Here is a 15,395-nt window from a genome sequence, read left to right on the forward strand (position 1 = left end):
TCAGCCCGTCTGCGAGGCTCGAGCCGCTTCCTCCAGCGCGCGGGGGGCATCGTTGGGCCGGCAGAAGGCAGCGTGACCCTCAGACCCCACACTCCCACAGTGGGGTCTTCATGTCCTCCCCCCCCCCACACCTTGTAGAAAGCCCTAGCTGCAGGGCCCGGGCCTCCCGCCTCCTCTCCTCAGCTCCGGCCCCCGCTCCCCACGCCCCCTGCTGCGTGTGCAACCCCGGCTCGGCGCCCTGCCCGCCCCCCCCCCGTCCCCGCGGCCGGGTCTTCTGGGTTGTGACTCCCCTGATCCAGCCTTGCCCCCGCCGTCTTTGCAGAAGTCACCGGGCGTCCCCATCCTGTGCCTTCCAGAGTCCACGGCGTCCAAGCGGCCGGGCTGCCGTCTTCTTGGGCTTCCCGCAAAGCATGCTGGGAGGAGGCCGGGCCAGGCAGGCCTGGCAAAGCCTTTTGCGGTCTCCAGCAGCAGAACAAGACGCTTGTGCCACCTCACACTGACTCGACCTCCTCGCTCCTCCCCCGACCCCGCCTCGCCCACCCCGCCCCTGCCCCGGCCGCTCTGGCCTCGGCCTCCCTGGATGGGGCTCAGCCTCCAGGCCCCGGGCAGGTCCTGGGGCAGGGTCCCGGGAAGGGAGCTGCCCACGAACCCCCCTTCTCCTCCACGCCCCTGCTGCTCTGCCCCCACTACACCTTGCCCCCAAGACCCTGCGCTCATGGCACTGCCAACCCAGCTGTCCACACCCCAGCGCCTGGCCCAGGGTCGGGGTGCGTGGGGCGGAGTCACCCTCTCCACGGCTGGGTGAAGAGATGCTGGGGGGAGTTGGTGGGGGGCGGGGAGGAGGGCGATGGGGAGGGGGAGGCTGGACGGCTTGTGGCGTTCTTCCTCTGACAGCCCGCTCTCTGCCTCCTCGCAACACCGGCGAAGACCAGCTTCTCCACAGCCCGCCGCGGACCCTCGACGGCCTGGGCGGAAGCAGGGTGCGTGGCGGACCTCCTCGTAGAACCCCAGGCCTGCTCTCATCTGTAAGCACAGGTCCGGGGTCCCCCCCCACCCACCGGATGGCGAGGGACGCAGAGGGCTGGGCTGTGTGAGCCATCGCCCATGCTTTGCCCCTGGCGTTTAGCAAAGCAAGCGGCTCCAGGACGTAAACGGAGACGGGAATCCAAAGAGACGCGGCCGGCTCCGTTCCCGAGAGGGGCGAGGGCCAGCGTCAACAAAGGGCCGCGTGGTCAGGCGGGAGGCCACGGGCGGGGCCTCCACCATCCTGCAAAGCCTTGAATTTGGAGGCCAGAGGGTCACACCCGAGGGACGAGAAGCAAGCCGGGGTGCTCATGGGGACCCCGCCCTCCCTGCCCAGCCTCCGCTCACTCGGGTGGCCCTACAAACATCCACTACTGAATCTGTATTTAGGGGACCCCTGGCGGATGGCACCTCCAGGCATCGGGTGGCACCAGAAAGAAATCATCTCTGGACAAAGCTGGCATCCTGCCACGCTCCCTTCCACACACACTCTTGCACGCGGCGTCGGGTGTTCGCCAAAGACAACCGGAAGCACAAGGAGATGTGACCGCAGGAGAGAGAGTGGGCGGCGAGCAAGAGCGGACGGTAGCGGTTCCGGGACTCAGTGATCAGACATGGTGTCCAAAAGAGTGCTGCTCGTGTGGTTCGAGGGGAGGAAGGAGAAGGCTGGACACGTCAGTGCGGCGCTCTTCTCTGCGGCTCCCTCCCTCCCCCCCCCGGCTTGCCTCGTGCACGTGGGCCCCACTGTTGGGGACCCCTTCTGTCCCCTCTCCTTAGAGAGGCCTCCGGGACGGAAGTCTTCGAAGTGGCGAGGACAGGCCCGCCAAGCCGGCCTCGAGGGACCTGGCCCGTGGACTTTGCCACCCGCAATCCCAGCCATGACGGGATTGATATCTTGGCTCACCCTCCCCGCCGCTGTTTGCTCTGCTCGGCCCGTAAAAGTGAGCTTCCCCCCCACCCCACAAGTCTCTGTAAAGAACACAGTGAACCCACCCCACCTCGCAGGGCCTCGTAAACAAACCCGGCACCCACAGGTCTTCCTTGAGGGCGTGCCCAGGCCGTCCTGGGGTGCCCAGGCAGTCCTGGGGTGCCCAGGATATTCCGGACAGGCCGGCCCCCTGCAGCCCTCCTTCCAGATGGCTCTGTTCTTCCTGTGTCTTCTCGATGTTGGTGTCAGTTTGTCCGTGATGCACTGTTTCCATTTGAAATCTGGACGCAGTGCTACCAAAGATTAGACCAGCGAGCTGAAGGAGGGCTCGCCCCGGAAGCGCCGCGCAAAGCCACGCGCGCCAGATCCACAGCAGGGGGCTAGTGCGGGAACCCTAGGCGCACAGAGCTCCGGGGCGAAGCTTTGGCTGAGCACAGAGCCGAGGGCCGGGCGCAGCCCCCGGGGGCAGGCTGACCACCGGAGTCTTGGGGTTTGGAGACACTGGGGCCCCCGCTGGAGCCCCGGGAAGTTGGAAGGTACACCGCAGCGAGGGGCGAAGGTTTATTATTACTCTGGTTGTCGTTGTGATTGCTGCTACGCTCTCCTGGGGTCTTGAACTCGGTGCCGGGCTGTGGGTCTGGCAGGCACTCCGCCACTCCAGCTGTCTTTGGAGCAGGCTCTCCCGTCGCTGTCTGCGTGGGCCCGGACCACGGTCCTCCCGTTTAGACTGCCCGTGCAGCTGGGCTACCGGGCGCACACCACCCCCCTCGGGGTCTGTTGGCCGAGACGGGGGGGTCTTGTACGTTTTTGCTTGTGCCGGGGTTGCTCTCACACCGGGATCCTCGCAGCTCGTGCTTCTCGGGCGACCCTAGGACCGCAGGGCCCGGGCTCCCCGCAGCCCGGGAGCAATGTGGCCGTCGGAAGCCAGCTGCCTCTCTCGCCGTCTGCGTCCAGGGGTCAGAGCGGGTGAGCGGGTAATAAAACCCGCGCCCGAGTACGGGAGGCGGGTGAGGGGCGCCCTCGATCCTGCCCCGCGCGGGGCTCGCGCTGCGCACGGAAACCCGGCTGTAAGATTCAAGACGCGTCGTGGCTCACGGCCCGGCTGGCCTTCGCACAACCCATCGAATCTCCGTAAGCCGCAATTTCCGCAGCTATAAAACGAGACCGGGCGCGGCTCCCCGGCTGCCGGCGTCTGAAGTCCCCGCCGCCAGCCCTCGAGGCGCCGAGGACGGTGGCCGTTCAGCGTGGCCGGCGGCACCTGGCTGGGCCCGTGGCTGCCGGCGAGGGCGGGCAGGGCAGGGGCTGCGGGCCAGGCCGGGAGGGGCCGCCCCCCTGCCCCCCGCCCGGCCCCGGGGTTCAGCAGCCTTGGGATTCTGCGTGGGGGAGGGGAAGTGGGCTTGGAGCAGAACCGGGGTGTCCGCACCTCAGCTGGGGGTGGGGGGAGTGGGGGCCTGGCTCCCTTGCAGAGCCAGCACAGGAGGGCCAGACTACCCCGAGCTGACTGCGGGGTTGGGGGGTGCCTCCCGCCAGGGGCAGCTCAGGCATCCGTGTCCCCTCTCGCGTCACCCCTCGAGTCAGTACAGAACCGCTGTGTTCTCTGCCGGTCGTCACGGGCTGATTCCTGTAGTCTTGTAGGACGACGTGACACTAATCAAAGATGCTTCCGGAGCGTACAGAACGCGGCTCCTTCTTCTCACAACGCAGGTGACGCCAGCAACCCTGGGGTCTGTGCGGTGTGAGGGTGTCCCAGTGCCCTGGCGTGAGCTGTGACAGCTGCCTCTGTGTGTGTGTGTGCGTGTGCACAAGCGCATATGTGCGTATGTGTGTGCCCGTGTGTGTATGTGTATATGTCTGCATGTGTACCTGTGCGTCTGTGTCTGTGTCTGTATGTGTGTATGTGTATGTCTCTGTGTGTATATGTCTATGTGTGTGAGCACATGTGTGTTTGTATGTGTGTGTATGCATGTGCGGGTGTGTATGTATGTGTATATGTGTGTGTGTGTGTTTGTGGATGTGTGAGCCTGTGTGTGTGTGTGTGTGTGTGTGTGTGTGGTGCTGGGACAGAACCCCGTGCTTTCTTTGTACACCCGAGCCGGGCACTCTACCATTTGAGCCGCATCCCATCCCTTTTGGCTTTCTTAAAAGTTTGTTTCTGAGGGGCTGGGGATATGGCCTAGTGGCAAGAGTGCTTGCCTTGTATACATGAGGCCCTGGGTTCAATTCCCCAGCACCACATATACAGAAAACGGCCAGAAGGGGCGCTGTGGCTCAAGTGGCAGAGTGCTAGCCTTGAGCAAAAAGAAGCCAGGGACAGTGCTCAGGCCCTGAGTTCAAGGCCTAGGACTGGCCAAAAAAAAAAAAGTTTGTTTCTGAGGCTGGGAACGTGGCCTAGTGGCAAGAGCGCTCGCCTCCTACACATGAAGCTCTCGGTTCGATTCCCCAGCACCACATATACAGAAAACGGCCAGAAGGGGCGCTGTGGCTCAGGTGGTAGAGTGCTAGCCTTGAGCAAAAAGAAGCCAGGGACAGTGCTCAGGCCCTGAGTCCAAGGCCCAGGACTGGGGGAAAAAAAAAAAAAAGTTTGTTTCTGAGACAGAGTCTGGTTGCTACCTTTGCCTGGGCTGGCTTGGAACTGGCCATCCTTTTATCTTCACTGCCCCCCTCCCCCCCCAAGTAGCTGGGATTACAGGTGTGTGTCACCAGTCACCAGGGTCTACCTGCTGATGTTAAACCCAGCCTTTGGAGAGCACAAATGAAAATACACATTGACAGTTTCTTCAAGGACTGCACAGATATCCCACAATACCGAGGAGCTTGGATTTCACTTCACTGGATAAAGTCTTTGAAAACAAAGCTGGAGGTGTGAACACTGACATTTGCATAAATGCCGTCAAGAGAAGGCAGGCGATATTTGGTGAGAGGGTAGAGATAAGAGGGTACCAGAGAGAGAGAGAGAGAGAGAGAGAGAGAGAGAGAGAGAGAGAGAGGAGAGACAGGGAGGGAAGGGGCTAGAGAGGGAATGAGGGAGGGAGGGAGAGGAGGAGGAAGAAGAAAAAGAGAGGAGAGACAGGAGGAGGAGGAAGAGCTGGTGGCTCACACCTGTTATCCTAACTACTCAGGAGGTTGAGATCTAAAGTTCATGGTTCGAAGCCAGCATGGGCAGGGAAGTCTGTGAGGTTGTGAGGTTCTCATCTCCAGAACCTAACCACCAAAAACCTAGACGTGGAAAGTACTAGCTTTGGGCAAAAATAGATCAGGGACAGCACCCAGGCCCTGAGTTCAAGACCCAGGACTAGTACTGAGGAGGAGGAGGAGGAGGAGAAAATGCAAAAGCAGTTTCAGGACCATCGGCAGTTATAGGGAACGGGGAATAGCTGGTGGGTAAGGCCAGTTTGGGGGCCCGGGAAACCCAGGCCACACTCTGTTTGAGGCACCAGAGGAGGCAGGCCCGGAGCAAAGGGGACAGAAGGGGGCCCGCCGGGGAGGAGGCACGGGGCACTGTGACCCCTAGAAGTTGTTTGAGGAGGAAGCTATAAAAAGTGATTAACCGCTCAGCAACAAGGAAGCTACCGGGTCTTAGAGAACAGCACTTTGTTCTGGCTTCAAGAAGGAAGTGAAGCAGGAACCCAGCTGGTCACCGCCAGAAACCAAACACTTCCTTGACCCGCGGAGGAGACAGCTGGGTGGTGTCTGGGAGGGGGCTGCCCTGGGGTCTTCAGGCTCCTCTGTTCCCACCCCCCCCCCCGCACCTGCCACTCTCCCTGCCTGGGGAGGGCTTCCCTCCCCCGTCCCCCCCACTCTGGTTACTCTCCAGTCACCGTGGCCCCCTGGAGCGAGCTCTGGAGAGACGTCAGTCTGATGATGGGTTTACATCTATTTATCCTCCTTGCTCCTTAGGGGAATCCTTCCACTTGAAAAAATAAAAATCAAAAAACATGCCTTCCTTCCATTTTTCGGAAAACTTCCAAAAACTGGCCGCAGCCTCCACTTCCGGTGACGCGGGTGTTGGCAGGCGGCGTATTTTGCCCTCCACGGTATCTAAGGCTTTTCCGTATCTGTGACCGCGTCGGCCCTCTCCGGTTGGCGTGACTTCCTTGGTACAATCTTCCATTTCACGAATTCTCTCTCTCACTGAGCCGGTGTCCAGTGCTTGGTTCCCAGGATCCTTCGTTCCCCTTCTCTGTCCCCCCCCCCACTTTTGTGTTTCCTTTCCACTGCTCAAGTTACTTTGTAGCGGCGGGGTGAGGGCCACGGGAGCCCATGAGTCCCCAGGCGGTTTGCTCTGTTGTTTGGATTTCCTCGGGAACATTCTCCACTTGGTTTACTGTAAATATTTTCAAGGTATTGCTTTCCACCCTGGCGTCGTCGCAATGTTGATTTTCAAGTGGCCGTTGCTTAGTTTTCTCTGAAATGCTCTCTCCTGGCTGCCGGGTGGCACCTGGCAGTCCCGGTTACCTCCACCCGTTCTCTGCCGGCAAAGCCCACAAAGAAAGCCATTTTTTTTTTTTTTTTTTACATCACGATGCAGCCCTTTACGCCTGCAAGACCCAGAGACCAGGATCCCCACTGCGCAAGGCAAGCCGTGCCCGTCTGGTCCAGGAGTTGACCACGCGGGCCCGTGGGCATCAGCGGGCAGGTGAACCGTGGGGAGTGTGTGTGCAAGTGTGAGCAATGGGAGTGTTCACACTGCGCGCCCCCGTTTGCCAGATAGAGGGAAAGGAGGCTGGCTTACCCGTCACGGCAGCCGCGGTGTCCCGGCCCCCCGGCCCGTCTTCAGCCGTCACTGGGGGGTACGGGCCTCAGGTGCCCCCTCTTGGCTCTGTCTTGGCTTCCACGATGGCCGTCCCGGGGCCGCTGGAGGGCCTGGCGTAGCCCCCCGCGCGGGTGAGGCTGGGACCCCGGCGATCGTCCGTCCTGCTCCCGGGGACCCCGCAGCCTCCGGTGAGGAATCGGGGGTCCTGGGCGCAGGCGGCCCTCCCGGCCCCGGGTTCGGTGCTTCGGGGGGCCTGGGAAAGGGCGGCTCGCGCCCGGTAGCGGTGTCTTGGGAGGTTGAGATGTGGAGGATCAGCCGGAGTCCCATCTGGGCACAATGTTACCGTGACTGCACGTCAGTCCACGTCCGTGGGCGGGTGACCGGCCAGTGCTGGGCGAAGCACCGGGGCCCTCCCTGAAGGAGAAGCGACGTGGGGGGCTGCGGTGGGGGGGGGGCGGCGGGAGGCCCTCCGTTCCGACTCCACCCTAGGAAAGAAATAAGAAGCCTCAAGACGCGCCTCTCCTTGGGCCCGGGGGTTCGTGGGCCGCGGGGGCGGGGCGGGGCCCGTCTAACTGGAAAAACCCGCGCTCCCAGGCTCTGGGTGAAGGGTGAGAGGAAGCGGAAAACTGCCCCTGGCTGCAGCCAGCGAGACTTGAAGCCCGACCCTTCCCGAGCCCGGGGGCCCCCCCCCCCCCCCGGGCATGACGGGGCGGCCAGCCCGGCGGGGGGGGGGGGGCGGGGGCGAGGCCCCAGACGGCAGCCCAGCTCCCTTGGTAGAACGGGCTGGCGACTGTCTCCGTCAACCTCGCCCTGACAGCGCGTCCTTGGGCGGGGGGGGGGGGGGGGGGGGGGGGGGGGGCGGGCTAGCGAGGAAACCAGAGTTTTAGGGCAAAAAAGCACCCGCTCTGGCGGCCACAGTGGGGGTCTGGGCGCCCGCACCCGGCCGTCCACGCTGATCAAAGAGGAATTGTGGAGCGGCAGGGGTCGCGTATTGACGTAACCCCCGGGGTTAAGCAGGAGGAAAGCCGGGAGCAGGGCGAGGGGATGAAGTGGGTCCCGGGACCCGACGGACCGACGGTGATCCTGGCTAGGGGGTGGCTTCCGTGTTGGTGCGGCTTTTGTCACCGACATTTGCTCACCAATCCCGAGGGGGGAGAGAGGGCCGGAGAGGTTAAAGGACCAAGTGAAGTTGGGGGCCCCGTGCGGGTCCACCTTCAGAGAAGCCTGGAGCTGCCCGGAGCCAGCGACCCGCACGGGCTGGGTCAGCCGAGCGCGGGTGCCCCCGCTGCCGTGCCCAACCCCCCAGAGGAGGGCCGGGTCACAAGGGGGGGGCCCGGATTCACTCACCCAGCGGGGAGAGCGAGGTGACGCCGTTCACAGAGAAAGGAACGGGCCTGGAAAAGTGAGGCTGGGCGAAGTATGTCAGCGCCCCCCCCCCCAGCCCCCCACGACACAAAGGGTGTTTCCTTTCATCCGTGGAAAGTGGGGGAGGGCCGCTTTGGGGGGGGGTCCCCGAGAACAAAAGAAAGGTGAGGGCTTCTTTGGATAGGAACCGCCAACCTGGCAGCCCCAGCTGTGTTTGTTCCACCCTTGAAGATCCGGGGGTTACTTGCTAAGAAGAGCAAACGCAGCAGGGAGATTAGTGGGGCTCCTGTGGGAACCGGCGGGGATGGTCCTGGGCTGGCCTCTGGTGCCCGAGGATTTCCTCCTTGCAACCCTCCCTTCCCTTGCTTTACGTGGAATGGCTTAGAGACACCGTCCGCACGGACTGTCCTGCCAACCGGTGGTGGAGACTAACTTCTGGACTTGCACTCCTGTGTGCGGACACCATGCACCAGCTGCCGCCCCCCCCAGCCCAGCCCCCCCTACCGTCCCCAGCCTGCCCTGCCTCTGCCTTGCTTCTTTTGTGGGGGGAGGGAGAGCTGGGTCCTGGGCTTGAACTCAGGCCCTGGGTGTGAACCCTGAGCGTTTGCTCAAGCCTAGCTGTCGACAGGCTTGAGCTACAGCTCCACTTCTGGATTTCTGGTGGTTAACTGGAGATAAGAGCCTCATGGACTTTCCTACCAGGCCGCCTTCAAACTGTGATCTTCAGATCTCAACCTCCTGGGTGGCTAGGATGACACACTTGAGCCCCTGGCCCTGCCCCCAGCTTGTTCCGAACACAGCAGAGTCCTTGCCAGTGAGGACCAGTGCCTCGTGCCTGTCATCTGCCCAGGGGGCAGAGATCTGAGCATCCTGGTGTGAACGCTTCTGGGGCAGAAAACTCTATGGGGCTCTGGTCTCCACGGAACCACCAAAATGCTGGAAGTAGAGCTGTGTCTCAAGTGTAGTAGGGCATAGCCTTGAGAAAAAAAAAATCTTAGGGTAGTACCCAGGCTCTAAGCTCAAGCTCCATGCAATGTGCACGCTCGCGCGCACACACACGCACACACACCCCTCTGCCAATTCTTTCATTCCTGCTCTTTAGCCATGTTTTAAGTCAAAGCCCAATTAAGATGCAAAGACCCTGATCCAGCCTTGGCGGTTCTTCCGATGATCCCAGCTATTCCTGAAGCAGAAACTGGGAGGACTGTAACTCCTCCGGCCCAGCCTCGGCAAAAAGTTCAGGAAGACCCGTCTCAGGCAACAAAAGCTGGGTGTGTAAATCAGAGATCACTGTCCGTGCTGGAAATGTGAGGTGTGGCTCCAGGGGTAAAGCCCTTGTCTAGCAAGCGACAGCTCCGAGTTCAAATCCCAGCACTTGAAAAAAGGAAACTTGGGGCTGGGCTGAGCGCTATCAAGATCTGGCCAAACCCGCTGCAAGATGGGGTATGCACGGATAACCTCGCCAGGGGTTTATTCCAGCTCTGGTACAAATCCAAATAAATCTTTCACAAGACACTTGACAGTCGGCACTGGAAAACCGTGGTGTTAAAATGTCTCCCAGGGCCACGGGTGCGAGAGGCAACTCCTCCCTGGGAGCCCCCGTCCCTGCCCAGGGTGAGGAGGTCGCCCAGCCCGGCCCCCTCCTGCACCGCGCCCTCGCAGGCGGTCCCGGTCCCCAGTCCCCTCCGCAGCTACTACGTCTTCCCCTTGTTGTCTGGCTGACTCCGCGCCACAACCCCGACGGCTGCTGCCGCTCGGGGTTCTGCTCCCAGAAGCCAGGCCCGCTCCCCGCGGGAGCCCGGAGTCGAGGTGGAGCCAGGCATCCCGGGGCCGCCTCGGGGCCTCCTCCACCTCCTCCTCCAGACGACCCCGGCTGGCCTCTCCCCTCTCCCTTAGAGCAGAAGGCTCCGCTGCTCTCCAGCTGAAAGCCTCACAAAGCCCCCGACGGCTTCCCTTACTGCACTGGCTTTCCCGAGTGACGCCCATGACAGCTGAGCGCTACCAGACCTTTCCGTCCGTGGGTCTGTCACGGTCAGACACCTCACCCCCCTGGTTTAGTAAGCGGGGGAAGGCAGGGTGCCCTCCTCCCCAGAGCCCAGGAGTCGGAGCCCTTCAGCAAGAGGGGTGGGGGAGAGCTGGGGCCAGCTGGGCGGGGACTGAGGGGAGTCAGAGAAGCTGGGGGAGGGGGCGCTGCTGGGACCCCCCCCCCGACGGCCTCGTGGGTGCGTCCCCGTCCCCTTGCTGTTCCCCTGGGGCCGTGGGCGGGCCACGTGCCTCCCCGCGGGAGTCCCCGCCGTGGAGGGTTTGTGAGCCAGGCGTGGCACTGCCACCCCCGGGGACAGCACGCCACCACGTCCACCACACCCGCCGTGACCACGCGGCACAGCGACCGGCACGGGCACGGAGGGCCCGCACGCTCGGGCCCTGGGTGGCGGGCTCGATTCGTCCTGTCTGTGGCGGGGACGGGGCCCCGGGCCCCAGAGAAAACAAGCTTCCGTGTGCCAAAGCCAGCAGGAGGCCTGTCTACCCCGGTCTCCCCGGGAGGATTCCAACCCTCTGGGGAGTCGTCACAGGGTCTGTCCCCGCTCACGGGACCAGGGAGGGCCAGCGGGCCCCCTGAGTCCTGCCTGGCCCCTGTGCAGGGAGCTTGTCTGACCAGGACTCTGGCAGTCAGAAACTGAACCCACAGTGAGCCTTCAGTGCCAGGTGTGGGGAAAGCCTGCACCCCCAGATCTGCCCGGGAAGACCTGCGCCCCCCCCAGATCTTCCGGGAAGGCCTGCACCCCCAGATCTGCCCGGGAAGGCCTGTGCCCCCCAGATCTGCCCGGGAAGGCCTGCACCCCCAGATCTGCCCGGGAAGGCCTGTGCCCCCCAGATCTGCCCCAGAGATCCTGCACCCCAGATCTGCCCGGGAAGGCCTGTGCCCCCCAGATCTGCCCGGGAAGGCCTGCGCCCCCCAGATCTGCCCGGGAAGGCCTGTGCCCCCCAGATCTGCCCCAGAGATCCTGTACCCCCAGATCTGCCCAGGAAGGCCTGCACCCCCCAAATCTGCCCCAGAGAGCCTGTGCCCTTCCTGAGGCTGCTCCCCAAGGCCCGGCCAGGGCTTGCAGAAGCTAGAGGCGCGGTCTGACTCCCCAGATACTGGCGCCTTGAGGGGACAGGGCTGGCGACGGGCCAGGAGGAGCTCCCAGGACAGCAGGAGAGAGGCGACTTGCCGCTCCCCCTCCCCCTCCTTCCCGCCTCCTCCCCCTCCTTGGGGGCTGCTGGGCAGCCGGATTGCCACTCCGGGGCGTGGGCAAAGGGCCAGGGGCCCTGGAGGATGGGGGCTTGAGGGGTAGACTCTGCGCTTCACAGCCCTACCTGCCAGTGACACCATCAGTGCTCAATAAACGGTCGCCGCTGCTTTTACGGTGAACACCCTGAGCCTTGGAGACCAGCCCTGCGGCTTACCTAGACTGCACAAAAACCAAGAAACATTAAAAAAGAAAAAAGCTTTTCCTTATTGGAACAACCGGGGTCTGAATCCGTGTGGCCGGCGTATTACGGGAACTATGGTGTTTGCATTCATCTTTACTTTCCCAGCAGTGGCGCGGAGATTGAGATGTTATCCATTTCCCGGGCACGGGGCCCAAGGCCCTCAGCACACCGGAGATTTCCTGGGGGATCTTAAGAGAAGACCAGGCATTGGGCCGAGCGCCCCCACAGATCACTTCAGGGCTAGGAGGGAATTCTCTGTCTCCGCCTGTCCTGTGGGTAGTCCACACCTGCAGGGATCTGACCCGGTTCAACAGCAGAACCCAAGTGCAGCCAGGGGCCGGTGGGTTCACGCCTGTAATCCCAGCTACTCAGGAGGCCGAGACTTGCCTGTTCGAAGCCAGCCTGGACAGACAGATGGATTTCAGAGGCTCTGATCTCCAACTACCCGGCAAAGACCCACAAGTGGAGCTGTGGCTCAAGTGGTAGAGCACCAGCCTTAAGTGGAAAAGCTAAGGGACCAGTGCCCAGGCCTTGAGTTCAAGCCCAGGACAGACAGACAGATGCACACACACACACGTACACACACTCACACACACACACATGTACACACGTATACACATATCCTTTCCTTGAGGAAGGTAACTCCAGTAGAATTCCTGCTTCCTTCTCCCACCTCACTTTTAGGGTAAGGCTTCCCAGGGTTTAGTCCAGAGTCGGCGCTAAGTGTATATATACACACACGCACACACGTGCGTGTAAGCCCCACACCTCCCGGGGCTTGAACTCACATACTGGGTACACTCCCTTAGCTTTTCCACTCGAGGCTGGCGCTCTTCCACGGAACGGCAGCTCGACTTGCGTCTTTTGGGTGGAGAGGAGAGTCCTCATGGACTTTCTTGCGTGGCCTGGCTTTAAACCGCAGCCCTCAGATCTCCTCCTCCTGAGTAGCCACAGGGAAGAGAAGTCTGATATCCAAGCCAGCCGACCTCGCCTGGCAGACGCCCGTCCTCACCCACCAGACTCAAGAACAGGGCGACGGGGCGACGGGGGGCTGGGCTGGATTCCGCTCGCTGACCCTGGGCACCGCATCTGCCGCGGACGGCGGTCCCTGGCGTGACCGCCCACTCCGCCGCCCCCGCGGCCCACTGCCACGCCGGCTGGGGGCAGCGCTTGCTCTCGTTAGAACGGGACAGCGCTTGCGCAGGAGCTGCCCCACCTGTGCTACCCACACGAGAGCCTCCGTGTCCGGGTCACACGAGCCAGTGCCGTGCTGTCCACAGAGGGAGGCTGCTTCCACCCGGGACACCAGGATTCCACGAGTCAGCGCTGAAGTTGCCGCCTGCCCAACCAGCAGAGAAGGGCATGGCGGTGCGGGCAGGGAAGGACCGGACCCCTGTCCCCCCCCCCCCCATCCACCACGGAGGGGAGGCAGGGGAGGGGCCTCAGCACCGGGGCCTCAGGCAGCTCCTAGTTTGACTGGGCTTGCGAATCTGGTCGATGGAAATCCTTGAGGACCCAATCCAGGCGTGCCCACGAAGGGCCCAGAGTCTTCGGGAAGGAAGGTGCGTGACCCACAGGTACACACCTCCACACCCGGGGCGCTGGCTGAAGGCCGCGGGGGGGCAGGGGAGGGGCGTTGGGGCCCCACACAACCCGGCACAGGAAACGCCACGTAGGCATTTATTCCTCATCTTGTTCTGAAAACATTTTCAGCACATGCATGTGCCTGTCTGTCTGTCTGTCTATCTATAATCTATCTATCTCCACTTACCATGTAACAAGAGATGTACTAGCCACGTGCTAGTGACTCCCCCCTGTAACCCTAACTACTCAGGAGGCTAAGATCCAGACGACCACGCCAGCCTGGGCGGAAAAGTCCAAGAGATTCCATCTCTAAACGAATTAGTAAAACGTGTGCTTGAGACCCTGGCTCAAGTGGTAGAGGGCCACCCCAGCAGCCAAGCAAGCATGGTGCCCCGAGTTCAAATCCCAGCACCACCAACAACAAAGAGATACACCGGCTTTCTACCAGTGTGTCAAGTGTTGCTCATTTCATATCATAGGACTTATTATGGAATAGCAAACAGAAGCATACATATCACACTAGGCCGACATTCTAGGGGTTAGTACATTTTGGGTTGCGTACAAATCCTTGTCCTGGATTTGGCAGAATTAGAATGTTGTTATCTTATCATCTTTATTTGGATATCAAGCGTGGGTATCGAGTTGACAAGAATGGAATAACTTTGTGTGTGTGTGTGTGTGTGTGTGTGTGTGTGTGAAAGAGAGAGAGAGAGAGAGAACGCGCACGCATCAGTTCTGAGGCTTGAATTCAGGGCCTGGGTACTGTCCCTTGGCTTTTTGTCCAAGGCTGGTGGCGTTCTACCACTTGAGCCACAGATCTACTTCTCGATTTTGTTAGTCAGAAAGTGTCTTGGACTTTCCATTTGGGGCTGACTTTGAACCACAATCCTAAGATCTCAGCCTCCTGAGTAGCTGGGGTTACGGGTGTGAGCCACTGGCCAAGGGTGGGCTCATTTTACCTATCAAATTAAACAGGCAGGGGATGCTCAGATGGTTGGTTAAACACTGCCGGTGGACACGCATGGAGGGGAGGTTTCTGGAAAACTTCAGTGTTCGGGTGGGGGGGGGTGAGTAAAGCAGAGGTCCCCTTCCCCCAGTGAGTTTCTTCCCATCTGTTCTGGGCTTGAGTAGAACCAAAAGGTGGAGGAGGGCTGAACTTGAACTTGGCCCTCACTGCGTGAGCAGGAATCAGTCTTCTCCAGTCCCCCGCTTTCCTGGTTGGAAGTCCCCCTCGTGGGTACTAAATGCTGCACTATTGAGTCTCAGGCTCTGAGGCTCATGAGCTATCACAACACAGGCACATAGCAGCGCCCATAGCAACCATCGCAGGGCTTCTCTCTTCCCAACAGTGAGAGCCAACTCTATAATAAACATCCCAAACGCCTCCTGCAATCACATCTACTCGGGATACTGGGATTGCTCCTGTAATCCCAGCTACCTGGGATAGAGATCTGGAGGACCACGGTTCGAAGCTAGCTGAGGCAAAAAGGTAGCAAGATCCCAGGGCAACAAAATGGGTATGGTAGTGCACACCTGTAATTCCAGCTACTCAGAAGGAGGATCAGGGTCCAAGGCCAGCCAGGCAAAAACATCAGCTTCTATGAGAAAACAAACAAGCAAAACCACACCAACCACAGCAAAAGGAGGTGTGGTTCACAAGGTAGAGCACTGCCAGTCTAGCCTGAAGGCCTTGAGTTCAAGCCCCCAGTACTCCCTGACCCTGGCAAAAGGAAAGCAGAAATGGCTGGCAACAGTTTAGGTTTTCTTCACTTGGTTTTGGAGCAGTTCCTGTTGATTGCTGTCGCTTTGTGTCTTGTCTAGGGAGGAGAGGCCTGTGAGCTAAATCGACACAAGGCAGACTGATGGAAGACGGATCCGCATAATTTATGTGGGCATGGACAGATGTCCCGGGAAAAATGTGAGACTTGGGTGGGCACCCGTGGCTCGGGTCTGTCATCGTAGCTACTCGGGAAGCTGAGATACGGCCATCTCTGCTACAAGCCAGTGCAGGTACGGAAGTCTGTGATGCTTATCTCCAATGACCTGGTGTAGACTGAGTGGTAGACTGTCAGCCTTGAGTGAAAAGGCTAAGATGTAGTGTCCAGACCCTGCTGAGTTCCAGTCACACACACACACACACACACACACACACACACACACACACACACACACACACACTTAAAGAGATTGGAGAATGACTGACCCCTCACACCAAGCCGAGCCACAGGGAAACCAGGGTTCGTGGGCTGGTGGTGGTGGAGGCTG

At 60.9% G+C, this 15,395-nt stretch overlaps 1 protein-coding gene across 1 annotated transcript; it reads right to left on the reverse strand.

The window, feature by feature from the left end:
- Nucleotides 1–2,331: 2,331 nt before the first annotated feature.
- Nucleotides 2,332–10,055, reverse strand: LOC125351653 (WAS/WASL-interacting protein family member 1-like). The gene is made up of 8 exons (XM_048346545.1): nt 9,719–10,055; nt 8,265–8,316; nt 7,644–7,989; nt 6,787–6,991; nt 6,684–6,734; nt 3,117–3,379; nt 2,755–2,895; nt 2,332–2,643 (listed from the first exon to the last, which is right to left on the reverse strand). Exons 1-8 carry the CDS (start codon nt 10,053–10,055, stop codon nt 2,332–2,334), a joined length of 1,707 nt encoding a protein of 568 aa, XP_048202502.1.
- Nucleotides 10,056–15,395: the final 5,340 nt, after the last annotated feature.

The sequence above is a fragment of the Perognathus longimembris genome, chromosome 5, assembly GCF_023159225.1.
Source record: "Perognathus longimembris pacificus isolate PPM17 chromosome 5, ASM2315922v1, whole genome shotgun sequence".
NCBI classification, from domain to species: domain Eukaryota; kingdom Metazoa; phylum Chordata; class Mammalia; order Rodentia; family Heteromyidae; genus Perognathus; species Perognathus longimembris.

What these genes read in the sequence shown, in the direction of transcription:
- LOC125351653 (XM_048346545.1), bottom strand. Translation starts at nt 10,055, where the DNA reads ATGGGCGTCACTCGGGAAAGCCAGTGCAGTAAGGGAAGCCGTCGGGGG. An exon ending in GCGGCCCCGGGACGGCCATC is followed by an intron (nt 6,735 to 6,786) that starts GTGGAAGCCAAG and finishes CGTACCCCCCAG; the next exon opens with TGACGGCTGAAGACGGGCCG. An exon ending in CACCGCGGCTGCCGTGACGG is followed by an intron (nt 3,380 to 6,683) that starts GTAAGCCAGCCT and finishes CCCCACCCCCAG; the next exon opens with CTGAGGTGCGGACACCCCGG.